The 24,137-nt window shown below is 35.4% G+C and overlaps 2 protein-coding genes across 2 annotated transcripts; one reads left to right on the forward strand and one right to left on the reverse strand.

Annotated features, from left to right (window-relative positions):
* Positions 1-323: 323 nt before the first annotated feature.
* On the reverse strand, positions 324-24,137 carry LOC106787858 (cadherin-87A). Its single transcript, XM_014750584.1, has 15 exons — positions 23,890-24,137; positions 22,019-22,151; positions 7,099-7,402; positions 6,680-6,951; positions 6,431-6,595; positions 5,821-6,259; positions 5,489-5,730; positions 4,890-5,414; positions 4,464-4,816; positions 4,145-4,359; positions 3,511-4,070; positions 3,122-3,430; positions 2,759-3,053; positions 1,035-2,679; positions 324-868 (listed from the first exon to the last, which is right to left on the reverse strand). The coding sequence occupies exons 2-15, from the start codon at positions 22,058-22,060 to the stop codon at positions 661-663; spliced, it is 5,574 nt and encodes a 1,857-aa protein (XP_014606070.1). The 5' UTR covers positions 22,061-22,151; positions 23,890-24,137; the 3' UTR covers positions 324-660.
* LOC106787859 (basic helix-loop-helix neural transcription factor TAP) lies at positions 17,656-18,634 on the forward strand. Its single transcript, XM_014750585.1, has 2 exons — positions 17,656-17,841; positions 18,113-18,634. Exons 1-2 carry the CDS (start codon positions 17,656-17,658, stop codon positions 18,632-18,634), a joined length of 708 nt encoding a protein of 235 aa, XP_014606071.1.

Here is a 24,137-nt window from a genome sequence, read left to right on the forward strand (position 1 = left end):
ATTACGTTGCAGATAATTCCGCCATCTTTAATTATTTCTCAAAATACTTTCTATTCGTTATATAATATATATATAAAAAAAAAAAAAATTATTGTCATTTGTTATTTAATAGTCTGCATAACAATGTACATTTAATTTTCTAATTAACATTACTTGTACCTAATGTATCATTTTTTCTTTTCATTAGATACGATTTATAATACAAGTGAGATTCATTTTTAAAACGCAGTTAGTTCCAACTACTTAAGTATTGACTATAAGAACGATAAAATGTACAACCCCCCTTAGAATTAAATTTTCTTAAAATAAAGTACAAAAGTTATTATCTGAAAGATAAATCGACGTATTTTGGCACGAACGTCTTAAAAAGTATCTAAAGTGTTAAAGTTACACATTAAACTATAATTCGTATTTTATACACATATAGCACCATTCGATAATCTCATTGAGTCAAATCCTACGAAATCAATTCGTAATTCGACCTTGAAAGTCTTTTAATAAAAAAGAGTTAGTTCCTGTACATGCACCATAATGAATAAATGTAAACACTCTATAACGAAACCAAATTGAAGTCCTTCAAATCATTTTTCAAGATCCAACGAACCATAAATTTCTTTGGACCAAGATAAAAATAATTTTGAAAAATCAAAGGATTGTGTCCTATGCTCTAGAAAGAGTACTAGGATGATAAAGAGTTGTATCAGCACCCCACTCGTAAGGCCCCTCGTGTGGACCCAAAGTAACCATAGTACCAGGACCCAAAGTTGTGTGGGAAGCTGCACTAACCATTCCTGGCCCAGAAGATACGTAACTCAAAGTTGGTCGTGGTTGTTCACGTAATCGTGCATGCTTTACCTGCCGTTTGTATCTGAAACATAAAATCTCATGAAAATCTCTTTCTCCGACCTCCTTTCGAAATATCTTAAAGCAGAACGCGTTAGCACAAATGCCAGAACTAATAACTAAAATTAACACCTAAATAATAAACTCATCTAATTTGGTGATAATGAAATAAAAAGAAAGTACGAACTTACTTCGCATGCATGCAACAGAGTGTACAACTCGACACAATGGCTGCAATACCAACAAGAACAGCTATAGCAAGCACCCACATTTGTGTCATGGAGGCATCAGCCCGTGCAACAACAGCGGCACAATGTTGCACCTTCTCCACGTTGAAAGTCTTGTAAACCTTCTTCAATTCCTCATTCTTGGAGTCTGTCAGTAAAGCTTTCATCTCGTCCAGATCGTAAGACTCTTTACCAACCATTTGGAAACAAGAACTAGTAGATGAAAAGTCTAAAGAATTGTCTTCTTTCGAATAGAACTGAGTGTCATAAACATTAACAGTAATTGGTAAAGAGAGAGCCGTTTGAACAGCTTTCTCAAAATCCTCTAATGTCTTTCTAACTTCGACAGGTGGCTTCGAGAAGACAAACTTCAACATATCCCTATCTCTTAGCAAAAATATTCTCAAGGTTATGTTAGTTTCTCTACCAAGTGTCTTAGAATTATTAGCTGTCACTACAAGTTCCATGTAACCATCCGCATAACCGGACATAGAACCAATTGTTCTAAGCTCGCCCGTTTGAGAGTTCAACGAAAGACGCGGTGGGGTAACCAATGATGACATCGAGGAGTCTACCAGAGATAAGAAGGATACATTGCTCATGTAATAATTTATCGATAAAGCATCGGAATCAGCGTCACTTGCTTCCAATGTTATCAAACTAGTATCGATTGGTACGTTCAATCTCACACCTAGAGTAACGTTATCTTTCTTAAATTTAGGTCGATTATCATCGATGTCAAGAACTCTGATAAGAACTTGCCTCTCCGAAGGATCCTGCCGATTATAAGGTTTAGGAACAACGTCCGATTTACCGGCAGAATATTTGAAACACTTCACTGTTAATAAATGACGATCGATAGACTCTCTATCCAAACGACCATTAGATCGGATAACAGCAGAGTTATTTTCTAAACGTTCAACCGTGAATAATCCAGCCTCGTTTCCATAAATAATGGCATAATCAATCATTCCATTCTCACCGATGTCCTCATCGATTGCTTCGATGATACCAACTTTGGTACCATTTGCAGTTTCTTCTGGAACACCTAACTCAATTGGTGGACTATCTAAACTTCTCTTAAAATGTGCTTTATGATCATCGATATCGTTCACGATTACTTGAAGTACTCTAGTCGCTTGTTGCGGAGGAACACCCAAATCCTGAGCAACCAAAATCAATGTGTAACTATCTTTAATCTCTCGATCGAGTAGTTTCCTCGTTGTTATCAAACCAGTCTCGCTGTTGATCTTAAAAGCACTGGCATCTTTACCAAAATTCCCATCTTCCAAAAACTTAAAAGTTATTTTCCCATTTGGCAGATTTGGATCATCAGGATCGGATGCTACAGCTTGGAACACAGGACTCCCTATCGTTGAATTTTCCGAAATATAAGCTACTTCCTCAATGGTCGGTCTGATGAATAAAGGAACTCCATCGTTGCTAACTACATCACCGATGTATAAAATTAAGATTACGTCAGTGAATAGAGGTGGTAATCCGCCATCTTGAGCTCGGACACGCATGTTGTATGGTTCTGTTCTTCCCTTGCCTGTTAAAGGTCGAGCTGAAGAAATTTCTCCGCTTGTGTGATTTATCTTGAACAGTCCTTGGAGAGAATAAGATTAATATTACATTATTATTGATCATTTAAATTTCGTACAAAATTCCAAAGTTAAAACAATTACCATTGGCTTCCCCTTCATCGATAATCTCGAAATGAATTCGGCCACCCTCTCCTTCATCTGGATCCGTCGCTGTAATATTTACTACGCTGACACCTGTTGAAGCATTTTCAGGAATAACAGCGGTATAGGATTCCTGTGGAAAGATTGGTGCATTGTCATTGACATCCAAGATATCAACTGTGACTAACGCCCTGGTACTCCTTTGTTCTGCACCACCCTGAGGCATGTCTGATGCAACGACATAAAACCGTACAACCGATTGTTTCTCTCGATCAAGACTCGTGTTCGCTGCGATCTACCAAAAAAATAAGTGTATCCATTTAGTAAAGTGTTAACAAATGAATGCTAGATTGAATTGTTTACCTGTATATTCCCAGTAATTGAATCCACCTCGAACAAATTTGTATTCTCGCCTATTATGGAATATCTTACTTCGCCGTAGCCTCTTTCCACTTCTTGTTCTGTGTTCGAACTATCCATATCAGTTGCCCTTACGTTCAAAACGATCTTAGATGCTTTAGCTGATTCTAATACCGAGATTTTATAATCTTTCTGTGTAAATTCTGGACTATTATCGTTTACATCTTGAACTTCAACAATTACATTTGCTTCGGACATTTTTCGTGTTATTTCGTAGTCCCTTGCGAGAGCACGTACTTTAAAACGAATAAACTGAAATAAGATAAATATATATTGAAATTCTTATATTCGATTAATAATAAGATTCATTTTATTGGTATTAAATTGAATACCTTTTGATTCAACAGTTCGTAATCGAGTCTTCGACTCAAAACAACGTTTCCACTTTGGACACCGACATTAACATATCCCTCGTCATCTTCATCTCGAACGAGTTCAAATCTCTGAACTGAATATCCAGTTGTTGGCTCCTTCGCTGACAGCATTAACAGTGTTGTACCAAGAGGCTGCTCTTCTGGGACAGTGACTCTTATCATTGGATTATTAGGAGACCATCCAGTATTAATAAAAGTTGGGTTATCATCACTGTATGCTTGAACATATATGGTCACCTCTGCTTTTGCGATTTGTTTTTCTTTATCGACAACTGCACTTAAATCTTGCGCTTGAACAGTAAGTATTATGACAGCCGCAACCTGATAATCCAATACTCGGTTAACAGTTATTAATCCTGTATTAGAATTAATACGAAAAGCTGTTTTATAATCGTACGGTGTTGTGCTCTTCAATGCTACACCAGTTTTATCAACGGCTCTTATTGGTTCGACGATGGAATATTCCAAATATGCATCCGAATCTGGATCAGTAGCTAATACTTTTAAAACAGACTCTCCTGCAACGCATATTCGTCAACTTAATGCATAGGATCCAGTTTTCGTTTGATTATATGTACTTCATTTAATGTACCTATGGGTGCACGCTCCGATACGTAGACCAAATATGTAGACTCGTTGAACATCGGTGGTTTGTTGTTCACATCAACGATATTGACGGTAACAGTTGTACTAGCAGTTTCTCTAACCGGTGTACCAGAATCAATCGCATGAACAATCACTTCATATTTATCACCTCCACTCTCTAAATCTAAACGAGCATCTGGAGAAACCGTGATGATACCTGAACTATAGAAACAAATATACCGTGCAATGTTATCCGAAAGCATACAAAATTTCATTAGCAATATATATTTTGATCAGACTAACAAATTATAAAAGTGTTCAATCACCTCGAATCGATAACGAAATTATCTTTTGCACCTGATGCAATATGATATTGTAATAAATTATCACGTCCATCAGGATCATTTGCTACCACTCTAATAACTTCTGTTCCCGGTGATGCATTTTCCAATAATCTTGCTCTATAACTACTGGGTCCAGGTAGATTAGATTTGTAATTTCCACGAAATATGGGCTTTTGATTTCCAGGTACACCAACTCGAACATAAAGTTTTGCTTCGGAATAAAGAGGTGGTATTCCAGCATCCGTGGCACGAAAAACCAATTCGTAAATTCCTCTTTCCGTATCTCCAGATTTTACAGGCCTTAACATTGTTACTTCACCGCTATCTGGATTTACCTGTAATAACAATTTTGTTTAATCGAAATACTTTAACACTTTCTAAATGAATATCTAACAGTAAACCACGTACCGTAAAAACATTTTCCGTCAAACTATTTTGCCGATCGATAGTATATGAAACTTTTCCATTTCCTTGCATAGGCCCATCAATATCAGTGGCTCTTATAAACATTTGTGGGTCGAAACTAGTAGCCCCTTCGCGCACCGTTCTAGAATATTCGACTTGTTCGAAGATCGGATAATTGTCGTTAACATCTTCCAACTCAATGAGAATATTAACAGCGGAAACTCTTCCACCTCCATCCTTTGACTCCATAGTCAACGAATAAGATTTTTGTATCTCATAATCCAATTTTTTCGCAACCGAAATACCACCTTTTTCAGGATCGGTTAAGAATTTATCAGCGCCAAAACCACGCAGCGTATAAGTTAATTCACCAAAGGAACCGCTATCATAATCTCGAGCAAAGATGTCCCCAAACCGAGTACCTGGTTCTGCATTTTCGGGGACAGTTAATTTATAAACAGATTGTACAAATTCTGGACTATGATCGTTGGCATCCAATAATTGAATATGCACTCTGGATGTTGCAACCTGTACAATTTAATTGAATTATTGAATATTCCTCATGCTTAACGGCATGAATTTCATTAAAATTCTAAGCTTACCACTTCACTGGCGACCATTGCAACGACTTCAAATTCCAATACTCTTTTTAATTCATCATCTACGTCATAATCGAGCACACTAACATCTTTAGCTTTGACAACGACAGGTACTCTACCTTGTGCTTCCTCAGGACTAACTGTAAAAGCTTTACTGATTCCAGGGTATTCTGGTACGTCTCGCAAGGCCAAAAAATATTTAGCATTATCACCGACATCACCATCACTAACGATCATGTTCAAACCTTAAGAAATATAAATATATTTTTAAATGAAAAACTATTATTAATATATTAACAATAAAATTTGAAATATTATATATAAATAATATTCACCAGGTAAAGGAGTATCTTTTCCAATATCTTCAGAAATCTTCAGATTAAAATGATTCTCATTGAAAACCGGTACAAGATCATCAACATCGGTAACGACAATGGTCACGATTGACGTAGCAGAATCGGCTGGTATTTCGTTATTGATTAATTCAGTAGCCTTAACATGAAATGTATAAATCCCTCCATTTTGTAGGATTCTAGGATCCTCTCGATCAAGAGAAACATTCGTGGTCACGAGTTTGCCTAGAGTAACGTCACCTTCTCGTAAAACTTCCAGACCGAAATGACCCGAATGTTCGGCCTCCAAAGTCAAGAGCAACGGCCTCGGTTCACCCGTGTCACCGTCTCGTGCTCTGATCGTTAAAACTGTATGATTTCCAGCTGTATTCTCTGGTAGAGCTGCACTGTACGGTGCATTCAAAAAAACTGGTGGTTGATCCTACATAAAATACTCATTTATTAGAATATAGCATAGTTACACATATTTCATTCCGATCAGTGTTGGTAATTATAGACCGGTGTTGAGTACTTCTTTATTAACGGGCACATAGGCGGCATGAGCCGTTAAGCATCCGGTTACTTTCATGACTCTGAACAGAGACCTACTTACTTGAACATCGAGGACGTCGACTGCAACGGTAGCTCTGGCTTGTAGCCTCTTCGATGGGTCACTCGGACTGTCAACCGCTACAAGATTAATTAAATAAGAATTTCTCTTCTCGTAATCTAAAGGTTTCGCCAATGATATTTGTACATCGTATTTTCCTTCTGCTAACTACAAAAAATAAACATCCTATAAAATGCTCGAATGAACGTAGAAGACAGTGTAGTATTAGAAATAATAAATATTAAAGAACACCTTTTCAGTCGTGATGTCAAAGGTATTGCAAACATCGTCGTCTCGCGATGCTGGAACGCATTCAACGTGAATGTCAGCATTGACACCACCATCCTCATCAGTTATCGTGATCGTTCCCGAAGGAAGCAATAAACCACCGACTTGTGCGCTTTCAGGCACCCTCGCTGCATACGGCCGACCATGATACATCGGCGGATTATCGTTTTCATCTAGGACTGCTATTTCTCGACGAAGTGATACGGTGTTGGGCTCCGAGCCAGCTATACCTTCATCTAGAATATATATTTCTATTTTATTTCTATTTTATTTTTAAACGTATATATAACAATATTATTCATGAATACGGTCGCGGCCGCGCACGAGCGTATAAAATACCGTAATAAGAAATAACGTTCGGGATCATGCCATGGTAGAATTACCCGTTATACTGATGATCACTTCGATCAGGTCTTGCGTCTCTCTGTCAAGCGTTTTTCGAAGAACAACCACGCCAGTTTCTCTGTTAACGGTGAAGTACTCTCCACTTATAGAATAGTGTAATCTAGAACCTTCCGGATCCTCCCCATGAAGAGTATACACCGGTGCACCTGAAGGTGTGCCTTCGGAAACGGCCAATCGAGCCATGTCTCCTCCCTGAACGAAATGTGGTGCTCTGTTGATCACTTGACCACGTGACAGGGAGCACGTGATCAAAAGTACAAACAAAAACATCCACATTGTCGCCTGAAAGTATAAACGGACTATTATATTAATAGTAAGTATTCATAAAACGCATTAATTTATTCAAAATACAGGCCTAAGACTTAATCATAGAACGTTATTACAGTGGGAAGAAACAAAAGAGTTACGTTAAACTTCGATGACCCATTATTTAAAGAGTTACGACCGGATAACCGCTGACGAGTAAAAATAAAGGAAGTAGCTCGCGTGCTTGAAAGGATGCTTCCTTGCATACACTCATAAGCAAAACGTGTCTGCGCGTAGGTATACTCTCGTTAGATTTTTCATTCTTGTTCAGTATTTCAAAAAGAAAAAAAAAGAAAAATACCTTGAAGGAAACCATGAACCAACCGGTATATCGCGACTCTCTATGTTTGGTGTCTCAATGACTTCGAACGAGTACGTGTGGTTAGTGAAAAGCCGTTAGAAATCAGATTCCATTTCAGGAGTCCCCATGGAAGTTAAATGCTACGAGCAAAGTAATTGAAAATTAAAGCGATCCATAAGTTCGTTAACGCGATCAAAATATTTATTTGCCTCAGGTATATCTCGACTTGTATGATCAAAGATCTACGATCGTTGCGTTAGGTGGAAATTCGAGAAAGTCAGAAAGACGTCGGCGTTGCTGCACCTTTTGTTGGAATCATGCTGCTAACTTTCTATTACACGCCTCGTGAATACCTCTCAACGCCGAACAAAAGTCTTACACAACTCTATTACCTGCCCGGGATAAAACTATAATGCATTTCAATTTCAATATTATTCTCTCGTCATAATTGCAGACAAAAAGATTGAAATCTTTCTGAATAATTATAAAAGTAGATATAATCGAAATATTTTTTTTAAGAGTTAATACAATCTCGAGTAGAACCATCGTAAATCTTTATTTTAAGATCAAGATTCAGTCAAGAGAATAGCGTTCGTAAAGCTGTGAGAACAAACGATTCTGTCAGGAGAAACGACAGCTATGAGGTAACTTCCCCATAATTTCTTAGCTTCTTCGTGCGTGCACTCAGCATTACTTCCGCATTTCGTACCTTGTTATCAGGGATGTTCTCTCTTTGAAATAACTAATTATTAATCAAACGGATCTGCCACGTAACTATCCACTTATTCTGTTATTTACAATATTAAGAATTTCTCTCATTCTTAGCAATGAACGATTTTCTAAGAAACAAACAAATTTGTTGATGTAACTAGATAAACAGATACTTTCACCGAATGTCTATTTTAAGATTTTAGAGCAACTACATCACGAAAATTCTTTCTAAAGAATTCAACGAACTGAACAATGACTCAGTCTTCGAGGTACGCAATAACCATACAAAATTATATTATCTCACAGTTAAACGCAATTTCACCTTTTCATCGTGCAACACGGAAAATATACTTCACGACGATGACCGACAAGTGTGTGGAAGTTCAAACAGAAGTGGCCATTACTATCGGTCAAGTACGAAATGATTGGACGAAATCGATCAAATCATCTCGAGTAGAAAAGACTACCTCTTCTAATTGAATCATAAAATATTTAAAATCACGATATAAAAATCGAGTCAACGTTTATTACAAATAATTTTAAACAATTATGTATATGAAAAACCTATAATACATTTTGAAAACAAACTAGTACATCTAGGTAACTGTTTTGTACTAGTTGTACAAGTCTCTTGTACGAGTCCTAGACTCGTTAATCGTTGATGAAGAAAGAGGAAGCAAAAGAGAAAGAGAGAAAGAGAGAGAGAGAGAGAGAGAAAAAAAACCGTTACGGCACCTCCCCGCTCACCCCTCCGTTACGTTACGCGCATGGAATCCTGACACCGCATGACCAGGTGATGCCAGGATGAATGACTAAGAAAAAGAATATCCTGCCACGCGCTCTTCTTATGCCTCGCGTCACTTTCATCGGTAAGAAGCCTCAACCGTTGTACTTCCTCATTCCTATTTATTTTTCATATTTAATAAATAATGTGTGTGTGTGTGTATTAATATGTAAAACTATCCTGTGACTATACTGTATTCAAGGATAAAATTATTTCTACCACATTATGTTAGTACGAGATCATATTTATTTTCTTGGTTATTATAGGATCAGTTCATTTAATAAATAAACAAAAAGCAATTGACAAATATAATTTTAAAATAATCATTAGTTTAATTTCTATGAGAGAATAAATACATAACGAGTTTGGTTAATCCGGTGTATTAAAAAAAAAGAACACACATATTGTTGAAAAGAATTATCTATCGAAATATAAGTCTCGATCATTCAAGAAGACAACATATTCTATCGATCGTTTTTACTATCCACGAACTTGACACAGGTTCCTCGGGAGTCGGATCCTGCGCCCCCATAGTGGAGTCATGGACTCTCGCTGGTCAGACTGGTTTTCCTCGAACTGGCGAAAACGACGAAGAAAGTCACGAGTTTGGCAAGATACGTTTTTACGATATGTCTTTGAAGCAACGAAACGAAACGAAACGAAACGCGAATGCAACCTAACTCTACTTCATATTCGACTATTGAGAATGTTAAACATGCAACTAAACGACCATGACCTTAATATCGAAATCAAACGTATCTTGATATATAAGATAGGGGTCAAGGTTCATAATAAAAAATTATTATTCATTATTTTCCTATAATAATGACACTCTGAATAGATTGATACATTTTTCAATGTATCAATGAAAAATTAGTACAAAGCAAATGCATACCTTAAAGACAGAAGAAAAATATCCTTTTAAACCGATCTCTCAAAGAAATCACTTAAAATCTGAACAAAAGCTAATTCCATGAGCAAATATATTTCGCATCTCTCGAACATAATTCTTCATCTCCGTCAACTTCATTCCTTTCGTAAAAATTGTCTTAACGTAGACACTAGAAAAATCCTTTCACTTATTACCTAGTTCCTTCCGGTTACAACGACATATAGAAAAAGAAAAATTAAGATTTATCAACAAGTTTTTCTCTTCTTAATAACACAATATCTCTCGTGTATAAATATATATATTTATATTTATATATTTAATATTATTTATCACATCTCATAACACACAAAATCTAAGCTGTTATTGAAAAAACTGAAAGGAATGAAACGCGCGAGTACACGAATCTCGAAAAGCATGACGCAGACTGGATGAGAGGAGGACTTTGCCAGTAAGGTATTCTTGCTCTCCCTGTTTTCTCTCTCTCTCTTTCTCTTTCTGTTTCTTTTCCTTTCTCTCTCTCTCTCTCTCTCTCTCTCTCTCACACCTTTCCTTCACACATGCACATATACAACACAAAGACTCTGGCTGATGATCTTTCGAAAAACGAAGCGGTGTCTGCCAGCCAATGGACAGGTCTACACTGCATCCTAAGGAGGTATGTGGCCTCCGCTATGGGAGTGGAAGGAATGAAGACAGAAGAGAGAGAGAGAGAGAGAAAAAGAAAGAAAGAAAGAAAGAAAGAAAAAAGGAGAGGGAGAGGGAGAGAGAGAGAGAAAGCTGTACCAAGCCGGAATAAGGAGAGGCTACAGCCAGTCCCCGGTAACTGTGTGCGCGAAAGGGGCACCGGTGCTCCCACCTAAGCCCTTCCTTTCGTCCCTCAATCCTTTTCTTAATATCACCTTCCTTCTTCTTATTTTTTTTTTTAAAACACCTATATACTATATGTTAAAACATGTCGAGAATTAGCATCTTATTGTTAGGCTAAAATTAATGTGTCTATGTATTTAAAACAAATACTAATTTATATAGAGAAATTTACACAATTAGAGGCTAACACGTTAATAATTAATACGTTATATTATTCTATAATATTCATTACTTTGTTTACATAAAAGATAGACTGTTAATATATTTGTATTATTTTCGTATTAAATTTCACCGTTTTTTAGGAAATGTATAAATGTTATCTTTTTAATATTGTAATAAAGAAATATTGTAGAAAGTTTTTGAAATCTGATAAATTTGATGACATACATTCAACGTGTTGATAATAGTCTCTTATATTTACTAGTTAGGTTTTTTTTCTGTTCTACCTTTATAAGAATCATAACGGAAGATAGATGTGGAAATAGAGCGAATCGATCATACGAGCAATAGCTTCGAACGAACAGCTATTTGTGTTCTATAACACCACTCGTAATATAAATAATATTCAAATGCTAGATAGTTCGTAAGCAACGCATCCGCGTATTTTTAATTTGCTGAACTATTGGAATGCACACTTGTCTTAACAGACAACGAAAATCGTAGCGACGTGACAAAGTATTAACACTTAAGTCACGCACGCGTTTAATCATATTCTTATTGTAGATACAATCCTTTAGTGTGTCGAGATTTTATATAATTTATAATGCATGTACTTACTTGGCAATATTTTTATCAATAAAAAGAAATAATTTAATATTTTTGATACATAAAATTATATATTATATATAAAACTTTTTACCAATGAACAACAATCTTATACAAATTATGTAATATTTTGTTGTAACGCGTTAAAATAATAATTATATTAATATAATATATTTAATAATTTTATTATTCAAATTAAACAATTCTCGTGTCTGAGAGGAATCATAAAAGAAATAAATAACCCCTATTCAATTCTTTCCCGTGAATCGTTCTATTTTTTCGATCCCACAATAACAGGAATCCGATTAGTATTCGCGTTAGTTATACATCGATGAGGCAAGATAGATAACTCGGCCGTCGTTGTAAGTCGATCCTCTCTCATTGGTTGTTTCTTGGAATAGTTCAAAAGGTCCTTTTACTCTAGCTAGCTAGCTAGCTAGAACCAAGGTAAGCAGCACGTACAGAGTATAGACTGTGAAATAGCAACGTTAAAATACCGATGGTTGTCCCCACTTATTGTCTATTATATATCTTTCTTTTTATTTCTTTCTCTTTCTCTCAAGAAAATAAAAAAGACACGGAAAAGGAGAATTCACGTGAGTTGAGTAAAATGGCATAGAATGGTCCAGGTTCGAAGTGGTCCAGGTAAAAAGATGAAGAAATGAGGAGAAGGAAAAAGAAGGAAAAAACAAGTGGGGAGATTGGTAGAATCTCAGAAAGAGAGAGAGAAAGAGAAGAGATTGGCGAATCTTGGAGAAGGGGCTGTGTACAGTTAGCAAAGGCCGACTCGAACTGCTCCACCTTCAACGATAAAGTGCCAAGCCATTCTCCAAACACGACAGAGATCGTTTTATTCCCTCAGAATAGTCCATCGAGAGAATAGTTCAACCATTTTTTTCTTTATCATCTTCCTCGTGCTCGCTCGAAGAACAAACAATTGATTTCAAAATTGACTACTCAGCGCACTTTCTCTTTCATTCACAAACTTTTCGTTGTCACAATTACATAGATTAATCTTATAATACAATTAATCTAACTTATCATAAAAGTAAAAATCGTGATTACTTAGATTTTCTTGTTAACTATCATTAACGTATTAAACTTGTTTTCTTTTGTTGCATAAAAGAAATGTTAACATTCTGACCATTAATAAAAATACCGTGCCAAGCTGATTATGTCACTGCGACTTCACGAAGCGTAAGTGCGTTTATAATGGAACGGCTTGAGACGTTGGTAAAGCTGTGTGCTAAATACGAGGATACGTCGAAGGAGAAAGGACGAGTGTGTGAAAAGAGAGAAATAAGTTACGTAGACGCGGATCCACTGTTAAGAGCACGATGAACTATGAGGAAGAAACTAGAAAGGCGTGGGATAAAGGCATATAAATCTGTTTGCATAAAGATCATCGTGTTGATCTCTTCTCCTCGACTGGCCGACATTTTTGCGATAGACTCTCATAACTCTTAGACCCTGGGAATTCTCTCGTGATCGTGAATACTTCTGTTTATGTATGTGTGTGTATTTGTATGTAATTATCGTAAGTGTATAAGTATGTGTTTCATATGCCGGTTAACCCACTTCTCACGACGCCACACGCCTTTTACGCATGGGACGAGATCACCTTTTGCACGTGAAAACCATCGCTTATGTGTGCGTTAACACACAACCGATACTCGAGAAACGCTTCTTTCGTGCTAATTAACGGAATCTAAAGAAACAGAAAAAAAGATAACTATTACGTTCTCTTAACGCGTTGCAAAAACTCGTTACAACGTCATGTAATATTTAAGTGTCATGTAAATACTTAAATATCATTTTATTTCCATCTATTACCGTTGTTTTGTCAAATCTATCACATAAATTCATGAAATTACCAGCTATTACGATAGAAATATTTCAATAATTTTTCAGTTTTATTTTAACAAACTTAATGTTTTAATATGAGTTTTAATAATAATATTATATATATAATTTAATTTTTTATATAATTTTGTGTTTATTGATATAACGAATAAAACTCAATTATAAGGGGTGAAACGTCATGTCATTTTAAAATTACATGTTTAGACATATGTATTTATTTCTAAAATTATATTTAATTTAATTGAACGACAATTTATTATTCCTTTATAACATAAATGTTTAACTATAAATATACTATACGAAATAATATCATAACTTTCATATAATATCATTTTTATGAAGACACTAAAATATGAAGTAATTGAAAATTAACGAACAATAGAAAATGATAAACATGTAAGAATTCGCATAAAATAAATTCGAATTGATTGGATATTCGACTGGACGAAGCGTCGAAATTCGATTTATCGTTATAGTCATCGATAAATTATCCAATTAGAACGAATCGTTTTTCGGCGAATGTTCAGAACCCTTTTTGCGAGACAACGAATTTCTCTTCTCGATTCTCGCTAACACTGGCACGCCCCTTTCTTTTTTTATTTGATCTTCGATTCTGCACGCCCCAAGACCAAATCTTTCGTGTAATTTCCAATATTTCCGAGTAGCATCGATCGAACATGTGTCGATTTCACGGCAACCTTTTATCGACGACTACGGTTTAGTACGAATTTTCAAAGTGTCAAAAAGGGTAGCCGTTATAGTTGTAACGATGCTTTTTTTTTTAGGGAAAGGGTAGACTTGAATTATATTCTGGGGCCTTCAAATACATCGAAATGCAACGAATGTGCGGAACGATCAAATTTATTTTCTCCTAACTTTCTAACCTTCGTATATTTTTAGAATTCAATCGAAGTAACTAAACATTTTAGAGGTTGCAATATTATAGACGTTTTCTCTCGCAGTATTCAAATAAAAACTACATTAATGGTTATGTTTGTAACGATTAGTATGAAATTATACAGCGAATCGTTAAAAGTGCCATTTAAAGAAAATCTTGTAGACACGTTAGATGACATTAATTGTCTTTGAGAAAGCGCGAAAGTTTGCGCTAGAGTGATCATGCTTAAGCAACCGTCTCTAATCGCAAAAAAGAAGAAAAATTTCTCCAAGGAAGTTTATAGAAAATACTGGGGTGTTACAGGAAATAATGTACAACTAATATAAACGTTCTGATAACATTCTATCCTAATAATACTAGGACTACCTGTACCTTTTATACAAGTTTCTTCTACCTACACGTTACAATTCTACAAAACATTAAGTTAACCCCGACATTGACGCGTAAATACTCGTTGATTGCGGAAACATTTTTTTTACTTTCTCCGCGACAACTAATTTGCCTAAAGTCGTTAAACAAGAAGTCTTATATAAGGGGGAAAAACCTTTCGCTACATTTAACGGTAAAACAAAACCACGGAAAATTGTTGAAAGTAGTTTAATCGGTTTTTTTGATGAATTGATCTAACGTAAATTCAAGAGAACAAACAAAAATGAAAATCTCACGTTACATGATAGCTCGATCGAGTAAAATAAATATTTCTAAAAAGGGGCAAGAAAAAAGAAAGTGATTCGATAGAAACTATCTGAGGAATTATCATATGGATTTTAGCGATAATTTCGCTGTAATATTTTTCAAAAAAAAAAAAAGCAAAAAAGAGGTAGGCACGATCGATTCAACAGGGAAAAGAGCCGCGAATAAAGGTGAAAAAAGGGTCGACGGTGATTTGCACCAGCAGCGCGAGAAGTTCTGTTTGTTCTCATTGAAGAAATTATTGACAGTGCACTCAGAATATCGTGAATATGTCATGATAACAAATCGTTAAGCAAACAGACCACACGTGGGTCCTGATATATTTTTCGTTCCTATATACGTCACCTCGGTGTCTTTTATATTGTTCGAGCTGAGTCAAAGAGACACGATTAATCGAAGCTACGCACGATGGGGATGTAAGGACAAAATTATTAGAATTCAGAAGGCACGATCTTTCGATTTTTTATTATATTACTTGTCTTATGTAATTGACAACATGATTGATGGACGTTTACATAATTCCTTCCTTACTTACTTGTCCTATCTTTTTGTCGATCCCTTCTAACATACTTTCATTCTAAATTCATACAAAAAAAAAAAATCTATTGTAATTTTCTAGGTTCGATATCTTCTTCAAGATTAATACCAAAATTTCACTCCAACACATTTTCTAATCAAACATTATCTATAAAATGTTTCCGAGTTTGTAGCCTTCAAAAGATATAAATTATCGAATGTTTTCTAATAACCCTAACAAATAGAAACCTATTCGATGAACCAAATTCGCAATTCAATATGATTTTTACGTTGTATGACTTCGTCAAACGATGGTTTCTATAGCAATGTCATAGGCATTATCAACTGATTAGCGGATACGACATATGGTCGTAGTTGGCTTTATTAGATTACCTGCTACTTATGCTATAGTTAAACATTGCGCGTAGCGATCAAATCGAGACCTATGAAAGTGCATATTTCTATATAAAGATAAAATTCATTCATCCAGGTAAGTGAACAAACTCAAATTGATCTATTACAATATCAACATAAAATTTCTACTAGAATAAACCGCACGATTTTTTAAGATTCGCCCCTGAAAATAGGCAATTCGTTATGCTGTGCAGCTAATCTGTGTGATACAAAAACAACGTGTGTTAAAAACGAGTATATAATAAAAAAATAAGTAGCATAATATATTTTTGACGAAATAACAGATAAATGATCTTACATGATGAAATTAAATTGAAATAAGTAACATTTTAAAACGTTAACTTATACTAGAGGATAGATACATGTGACATGTCTAATTCGTAAACGAAACAGGATAATTATGAATCATTCCGAGAAAAAACAACAAAAACGAAACGTGAAGCTCTCCGAGAGAATACGTCGAGATAAATCGTTTCGTTTTGTTTTCTCGGTAGACAGACTTAAAAGGAAGGGCTCGGTTGTACGCGAAATCTCAAAGCGGTGTAATCACCCTAAAAACCTCTAATCTTCTAACAAGGCAGCTACATGCTTCTCTCTTTCTCCCTCTCTTTCTGTTTTTTTTCTATGGCACGCGTCTAATGCATATAGAGAAAAGTGGGGGTAGGGGAGAGAAAATGGGTGGAGTAAAAAGAAGGGAGAAGGACGAAGGGAGAGGAATGGTAGGTACCCCTCCGCAGTGATTATGGGGTGAACTCTTGGTACGGTGCCCCATAGAAGGTGGCCGTCGAGTCTCGTGGAGGGGGCGAAATACCCCCGGGACAGTATATATGCTCTAAGAGCCCCTTCCCACATGCACAGTACCAAATTGTACCCCGCCTAGTCCGCTCGTTCGATTCTTATTTTCTCCTTTACGTTATTTCCACTCTTCTATTTTATTTTATTCTCTATATATTTATTCATTCTTATTTGTCTCTTTCAATTTGGCTATGACGTGACGATAATACGATAAAGAACATTTTTTTCCATATTTTTCGATTCTACAAGTTAAATTGTGATTTTTGTGATCTTTCGTGATATATTTCCTGTGTTTCCAGAGGATTATACAATTTTATTGTCATCTTCAATACGCTCAAGGTATATACACTACCACCCAAAAGTCTGAGTACACCTACTGTATTTGCATTAAACACTTGTGAACAAGCTAAGGGATCAATTTTCTTAACAATCAAAATTTATTATACCCTTGAAATTGTAATTAGTAAGCTTTTGCAACAAATTTTCTACGAAATGAGGTGATGATATCGCAGTAGATTGTTTAACTCTGATACGGTAAAAAATTAACAGCTTTAGTTGACGTTTATCTAAAGTTGTAATCGTTAATGTATTAGAAAATACATGAACCTATTTGTTTACAAAATATCATGACAATTTTCGAGTGTATAATTAATAGATAAAGTTAAACAAAAAATATACTTATGTTAGTTTGATTATCGTGGTTGTCTTTGTGTTCTAGTGAGTATCCGCGATGTCATCGGAATATTCATTCTGTAGCGAGGGAGGCTTCGACGAACATTCCAGTTCTTCCGATTCAGGCTTTGAAGTGAGTTTTGAATCTCCAAAACACGAACTATCCGTGGATCCACTGTTTGCGCCGGTCAAAGAAGAAAAACGTAAAAAAACTCGAAATACGCGAAGTAAAAGTCCAACTCAGGTAAATATTTTCAAGCCTTTTGGATTTTCAAATGACATCTATATTAAAGTCAAAAATTATATCGTACAATGAAATGAATGAATTTTTCATTTTTGTCACAATTAATTTCGGTTTCATTTTGGAAATATTTCGTATTTGAATGAAAACCAATAAAATATTGCTTGACGAAAATAAAAAGAGAGAAAGAATGATGATAAAATATAATAAAATAAAAAGAAAAGAAAAAAAGAAATGGGAAAGTGAAAGAATCCTATTTTGTTTGATGCTTCAGGTACTCAGATTGAAAAGAAATCGTCGGATAAAAGCGAACGACCGTGAACGGCACAGAATGCACACGCTTAACGATGCACTGGAGAGACTGAGAATGGCTCTACCAACTTTTCCAGAAGATGCCAAATTGACGAAAATTGAGACACTTCGTTTTGCCCACAACTATATATGGGCTCTATCTCAAACTCTAGGAAATTCTGAGAGCAGTGAGGTCACCGTTAACGTCGGCAACGTCACAGTTAGCATCAGCGAGAACGGCAACATGATCACGTCCTCAACCGGAAGCTGCGCTGTGGCAGCACAAAAACGACTTGGACCGAGTCATGCAACGACATTTCCCTATCCTCAAGAAAGATTTGTGCCGGAATGGCAAGAATATGATTACTATAGCGATCAGAGTGTTAGCCCACCAATACCACAACAATATCAGCCTTGTTACGAGCAAAGGATGTACCCACATCATCAAATTCCTCAACCACATCATCACATGGCTCATCACAACAGCATGTATCAGTGTCTTTAAGTTTTTAATACCGCATCGTCTCGTTTTTTTCCTATAAGATTATTTTCAACGAAAGAACAGACAACGTTTGTTCTATCTTTCTGTGCCATCGAATACATTTCTATCATGTATCGAGCCATTATAGTATTTGAATATTTTCATTACTAATATGGTTATACCGATCATGTGTTCTCTCAACGCGAATTGTCTATCGCGTAACAACAATACCAAAGTGTTTGCAACGTTTCGATAAATTTAATCGAACAAAAATTAACCATAATGTCGTCAATATATATTTACGATGCAATAACAAACGACGGGAGAATATATATTTTACATACTGTTTCGTTCGTTTAGTCAAACTTCGAACAGTTCTTTAAAAAAATAAATGAATAATAATTTAGTCAATTTATGACATACGAAAGCGCGAAAGTAACGATACGTATTATCGTATTTCTTCTCCTTCGTAACTACTATCAGTATAACCGGTTTAATCGAGAGACTTCGAGTCGATAGTCGATTAGGAGTTGTAAAAAGAGAAAAAAAAAAAGAAAAAGAAAATGAAAAATAAGAAAAAAAAAATCAATGAACAATGCTAAAAGGTTATCGTTATCTACTTTGTAAGAGAGTAATCTATTTAAATCGAATTTAGAACGTTTAAGCTAATTATAAGTTAATCATTATTATATACACGCTATTATTAGCAATCTCTTCCTAATCCTTCGACCTCGATAGTTCAAAGTTATAATTTTGATCAAACTCTTTCATAGACACGTATTCATACGGGTTCCTTGATTATTCTAGTCATCGATGTTTTCTTTTTTAAGTTAATCTCGAATGCTTGATCTCATTTTTATCTATAACGTAAGTCGAGAAAAAGAGAGAGAGAGAGAGAGAGAGAGAGAGAGAGAGAGAGAGAGAGAGAGAGAAAGTTCGTAAGAATGTTTTATTTTTATTTTATATTTAAACTAGATATAAAATAACGTCCCATCCCACGCCAGTGCTCTTATCTTAATACGAAATTATCCATTCAGGGAATATATTGTACAGACTTTATATATACTTATATATCAATGAATAAATCATATTTTACATATAAGGATTATCTTTGTTATCCTTCATTTAAACGATATGAAAATAACCTTCGTCAAATTGGCTAAAGGATCCACTTTATAGGAATGAAATCGCTTCCTATTTCGAATGAAAGGACACGTGTCGCGGCACGTTTCTTTTAAAGGAACAACCGTAGGGCAGATGTATCACAAATCGTGCATGAGATTACACCTACCCGACTAATCCAACGGATTACATCAGGAACGTGACTTTGAAATGTTTAGTAAATGTATCTACCAATTGAAAAGCAGGTTATCCTACCGCAAAATCATGTCATTCCATGACATTCCCTAACAATTACCTGACATTTCTAATATTTCATGTAAAATATATGAATCACACATAACTATGATAGTACTAGAACGACTATGCATATGAAATATCGTTCTATTTAGAAATCGGAAACCGCAACTAAGACGATTTCCATAACAAGAGTAAGTAGGCGTCACCCTCTTTCTGATCCAAGTGCCAAGTGTTAGAAAAATAAATAACTGAATACGAATACTTCACCGAATGGAAAAGCCAACCCAAGAGAAATAGAGAGAGACAGAGAAAGTCTATCAAAACAGTTGTGAAAAGCACAATATAGAAGGAAAATATTTTGCTTCGATTTCGCAACGTTCGTTTTTCTAACATCGATAAATATAATAGTAGATTCAGACAAATGTTATAAAAACACTTGTAAATTTAATTCAATGTGTCTGAAAGAAAAATAGAAAAGTGGAAAATCATTTTAGAATTACATTACATTTATTAGTTTTCTCACACATTAACTTTAATTTTTATCCCTCGTAAGTTTTGATGTTGATAACTTGTCGAAATGACATCATACTGGTCTAAATTAGGCAGAATAAGAAATACATTTTACAAATAATTTGCTAGAGACATGTCATAGAAATTCGTCACGTAGTTTAACATTCGATCAATAATTTCGTATAGAGATAGAAACTATTTGCAAACAGCTCGCAAGCTGCGACGAATCCGTTACCACGCACGATAGTTTCCCCAAATCTTGCCAATAATGGTAATGGTTCAATAGAACCATTATGTCGACGATATATCACTGTGTGCATAACGTGGCAGAAGGTTTAGGATCCAGAGATTCTATTGGGATCCAGGATTTTAGGGGATTCGATAGTTTTTGTCGATACCTTTACCCCGCTCCTAATAACCAATGAAACATTGCTAGAATCAAATTTTTCAACATCCAAACTGGCTAGAATGATTATATAAGAATCAATGACAAAGTTGCTACATCTATAATTTAAAAATTATTTTGAAAATGCACAGCACTTTCAAAGTATCCCAATAGTCATTTTAACGAACTGGAAAATTATACATTTTTGTTGTCAAATAATTAGAATGATAACAGTAATTTTGGAACAACATTAATTAAAGTAAAAAACAATATGTTGTAATTATATCGAAAAGCAATATTGATTTTTTCGTAATTTCGTTTCTTTATTGAAAATAACTTGTAGAACATTCTGTATGTAAAAAGGTTTAAGCAAAAAAATCATCGTACAGCAAAGTATAAAAGTTTTTTAGGTTACGCAGAGAACTGACGGTAAGTCGTGATTTCACTTTAATCGACCTTTCGTTGGGTCGTTTCTGTCGAGTGCACATATCGATCGCATGCACGGCCGTCATTGTACTGGGGTGCTGGTCTGTATGGTGACATACTGGTGGCTGACAGCCTTGGCTCCACCGTTGAGAGACAGAGAAAAAGACTGTATAAAGGGAGAAAAAAGAAAAAGAGAGGGAGGGTAGTTCAGCTACGAATTCGAAAACAGAAGAGAAGGGAGCATTTTCCTAATTCAGAAAAATTCGTGAAATTACCTTGACCGAATCGTTGAGCACTTAATCGAAGATTAATGGCCATGACTGCGAAGCAAAATTGCTCCCTGCAATAGCTAACGAAAATTATCGATATTTCCATGAAGAAAATTTCCAATCCTCGAAATTTCTAAACAATATTACATATTTGAAAAAAAATATCCAAAATGTGAATCATTCTCGTTAGATTTCATTTTGTAAGTCTATACTGTACTATGAAATTTCATCGGTTACAACATTATCCCCTATTGGGTAGTATAATTTTTTGTTGTCAAAAAATAAGAAATAATAGGAAACGTGTTTACCCTAAAAGACTATCGACGGACTGACACGGGCGGCCAACGCGATGAAATAAAAAGGAGAACTCGAGAAAGATCTTTAAGCGTCATATTTCGGCATCTGCTTAGCTCGTGCTACCGTCGTATTGCTGCTTTGCTGCTAGTAGTAAATACATACGTGCGTGGGGTAGAAAGACGGCTTTTCATTGTGAGTTGGCATTTGCAGGCCTTTGTGGTAAACCACAAACAATGGACGCTGGAACAGTACGCCATGAAACTTGCCCTCTGATTTTCCTCCTCTTCGGATTTATCTATACACATAAAGGAAGATTGGTTAGCTAGTAAAATATGGAAAGCCTAGTTTTCTTTGAACTATTCATCAGAGATGAATTCCTCAATGAAAATAATTCAAAATTTATTGGCAAAAATCAATAATAAATAAAAATACATTTGATTAGACGAAACACGTCAGCGTTTCGTTCAAGTCGAACAGAAAGACTGAAGAAAGTTGAGAGTGACTATCGAAAATAAATATAAGTACCGAACCAAGTACAGAATACTTTGACTCGCGATCGAAATATAGGGGACAGATGTCTACGGGGGGCAGGTGTACCCCACTGTACGCGTGCCAAGCAACCCCCCACTGTGCTGCCATTCAAGACTATAATTTACTTGAAGAATGCCCGGCCTAGCTAGGCATTCATCCTGGGATGACGTGAGCCAGTCCCTGTTTCATCGAACCTCCAAGTCCTTCGAAGTCGATCGTTCGTCCCCAGCTTGCAAACCATAAGCGATAACACCACGAATTAACGATAGACATTTACCAGACTTTATCCTGATCAATTAAATTTATCTTTTGTTCATTTTATTTTTAAGAGAAACATGTACAAGAATTAATCACTCACTGGTTACTGAAACAAATCAATTATTTTCTCTTCGTTCATTTTAAATCTTCTTACATTTCTGAATAACTTTCAAATGTACATACTTTCGTATTATTAATCGCAATGAGTCGTATCGTCACCCTCGAATCAGACATTAATTACATACAAAAGCATGGATTAGAGTCTATGTTAAAACCGCCTTGGACAAATCATTGATTTAGTTTCCTCGTGGATCGTTCGCGGAAGTACGCGTTTTATTGAGTCTATGGGGTGAGCTTACGTAGGATTACACGCGCGTTCAAAGCGCATTTGATCTCGAACGGTGAGTCTGTATGCGTTTTATTTGAATCAGGGGTGGAGTTTGTGTTCCTCTTGTGTGGACTTAGTTAAAGAAAAAAAAAAAGAGAAAACAACAAATAAAATACGACGACGTTTATACGAATTCAAATCGAAATGACCTCCTATTCGATCGAATAAATAGAACTTTAATACAATATATTCTTTTTTAAATTTAGGTATCTTATAAGAATTAGATATTTGTAAATTTAAAAAACAGTAAATTTCGTATGAGACATTGAATAGCTAAATGTAACGGTGATGAATATTGAATTTCACATTTATCCTCGTATAATCCTCTAAATCGTCGATGAACAGTAACTTAATATCATAACTGTGCTTGTTCAAATTGATGAGCCAATAAATAGAATAACCAACCAATAAATAGAAACTTAATATCGTTAGAACTACTCCTCAAGAGAAGACAAAAAAAGAATACTATTGAATGGGAGAATGATTTCACGCAAGCGTTATTCACATGAATGGCGAGACCGATCGTACGCTAACATGGCAAACGGTCAGTTGCCCGTCAAATTTTCAACTCGCTAAACAACTTATAATGGAATAATAAGTGATCGGACCGTTTGAGTACGCGCCATAAATTTCATTCAAATGCTCTGACATCTTCAAACAAGCAAATCTAACAAAACACGTGTTTGTGAAAATTTATACAATACATAAAATATAAAATAAATATATATAATAAAATACGAATTTCACACAAATCTCTTCTATAATAATTAATATTTTCATGAAATTATACGTAGAATCTCTATGAAAAATAATGTTAACAACGTAACAGATAATTATTCAGAAATACGCGAAATACATGTAATGTTATTCCTCCACTTTACACGGTGCCGGTCCCATAAGCAGTCAAGTGGTGTTGCCGGTAGCTCGTGTCTCGTGAATTTTACTATCCTTCTCGTACCGAAGTAAAAATCCCTCGGTTTGTCGTTTCTTCTACCCTTCGTTTCCCCCTTCGGACACTGGCTGGCAGCTCATTAAACACCCACAGCAACCCTCGGCCAGAGCCGAGCCCTCACCCTGATTTAACTATTGTTCGATTCGCCAATG

Source organism: Polistes canadensis, unplaced genomic scaffold (genome assembly GCF_001313835.1).
Source record: "Polistes canadensis isolate GaletaPanama2010 unplaced genomic scaffold, ASM131383v1 scaffold_116, whole genome shotgun sequence".
Classification (NCBI taxonomy): Eukaryota; Metazoa; Arthropoda; class Insecta; order Hymenoptera; family Vespidae; genus Polistes; species Polistes canadensis.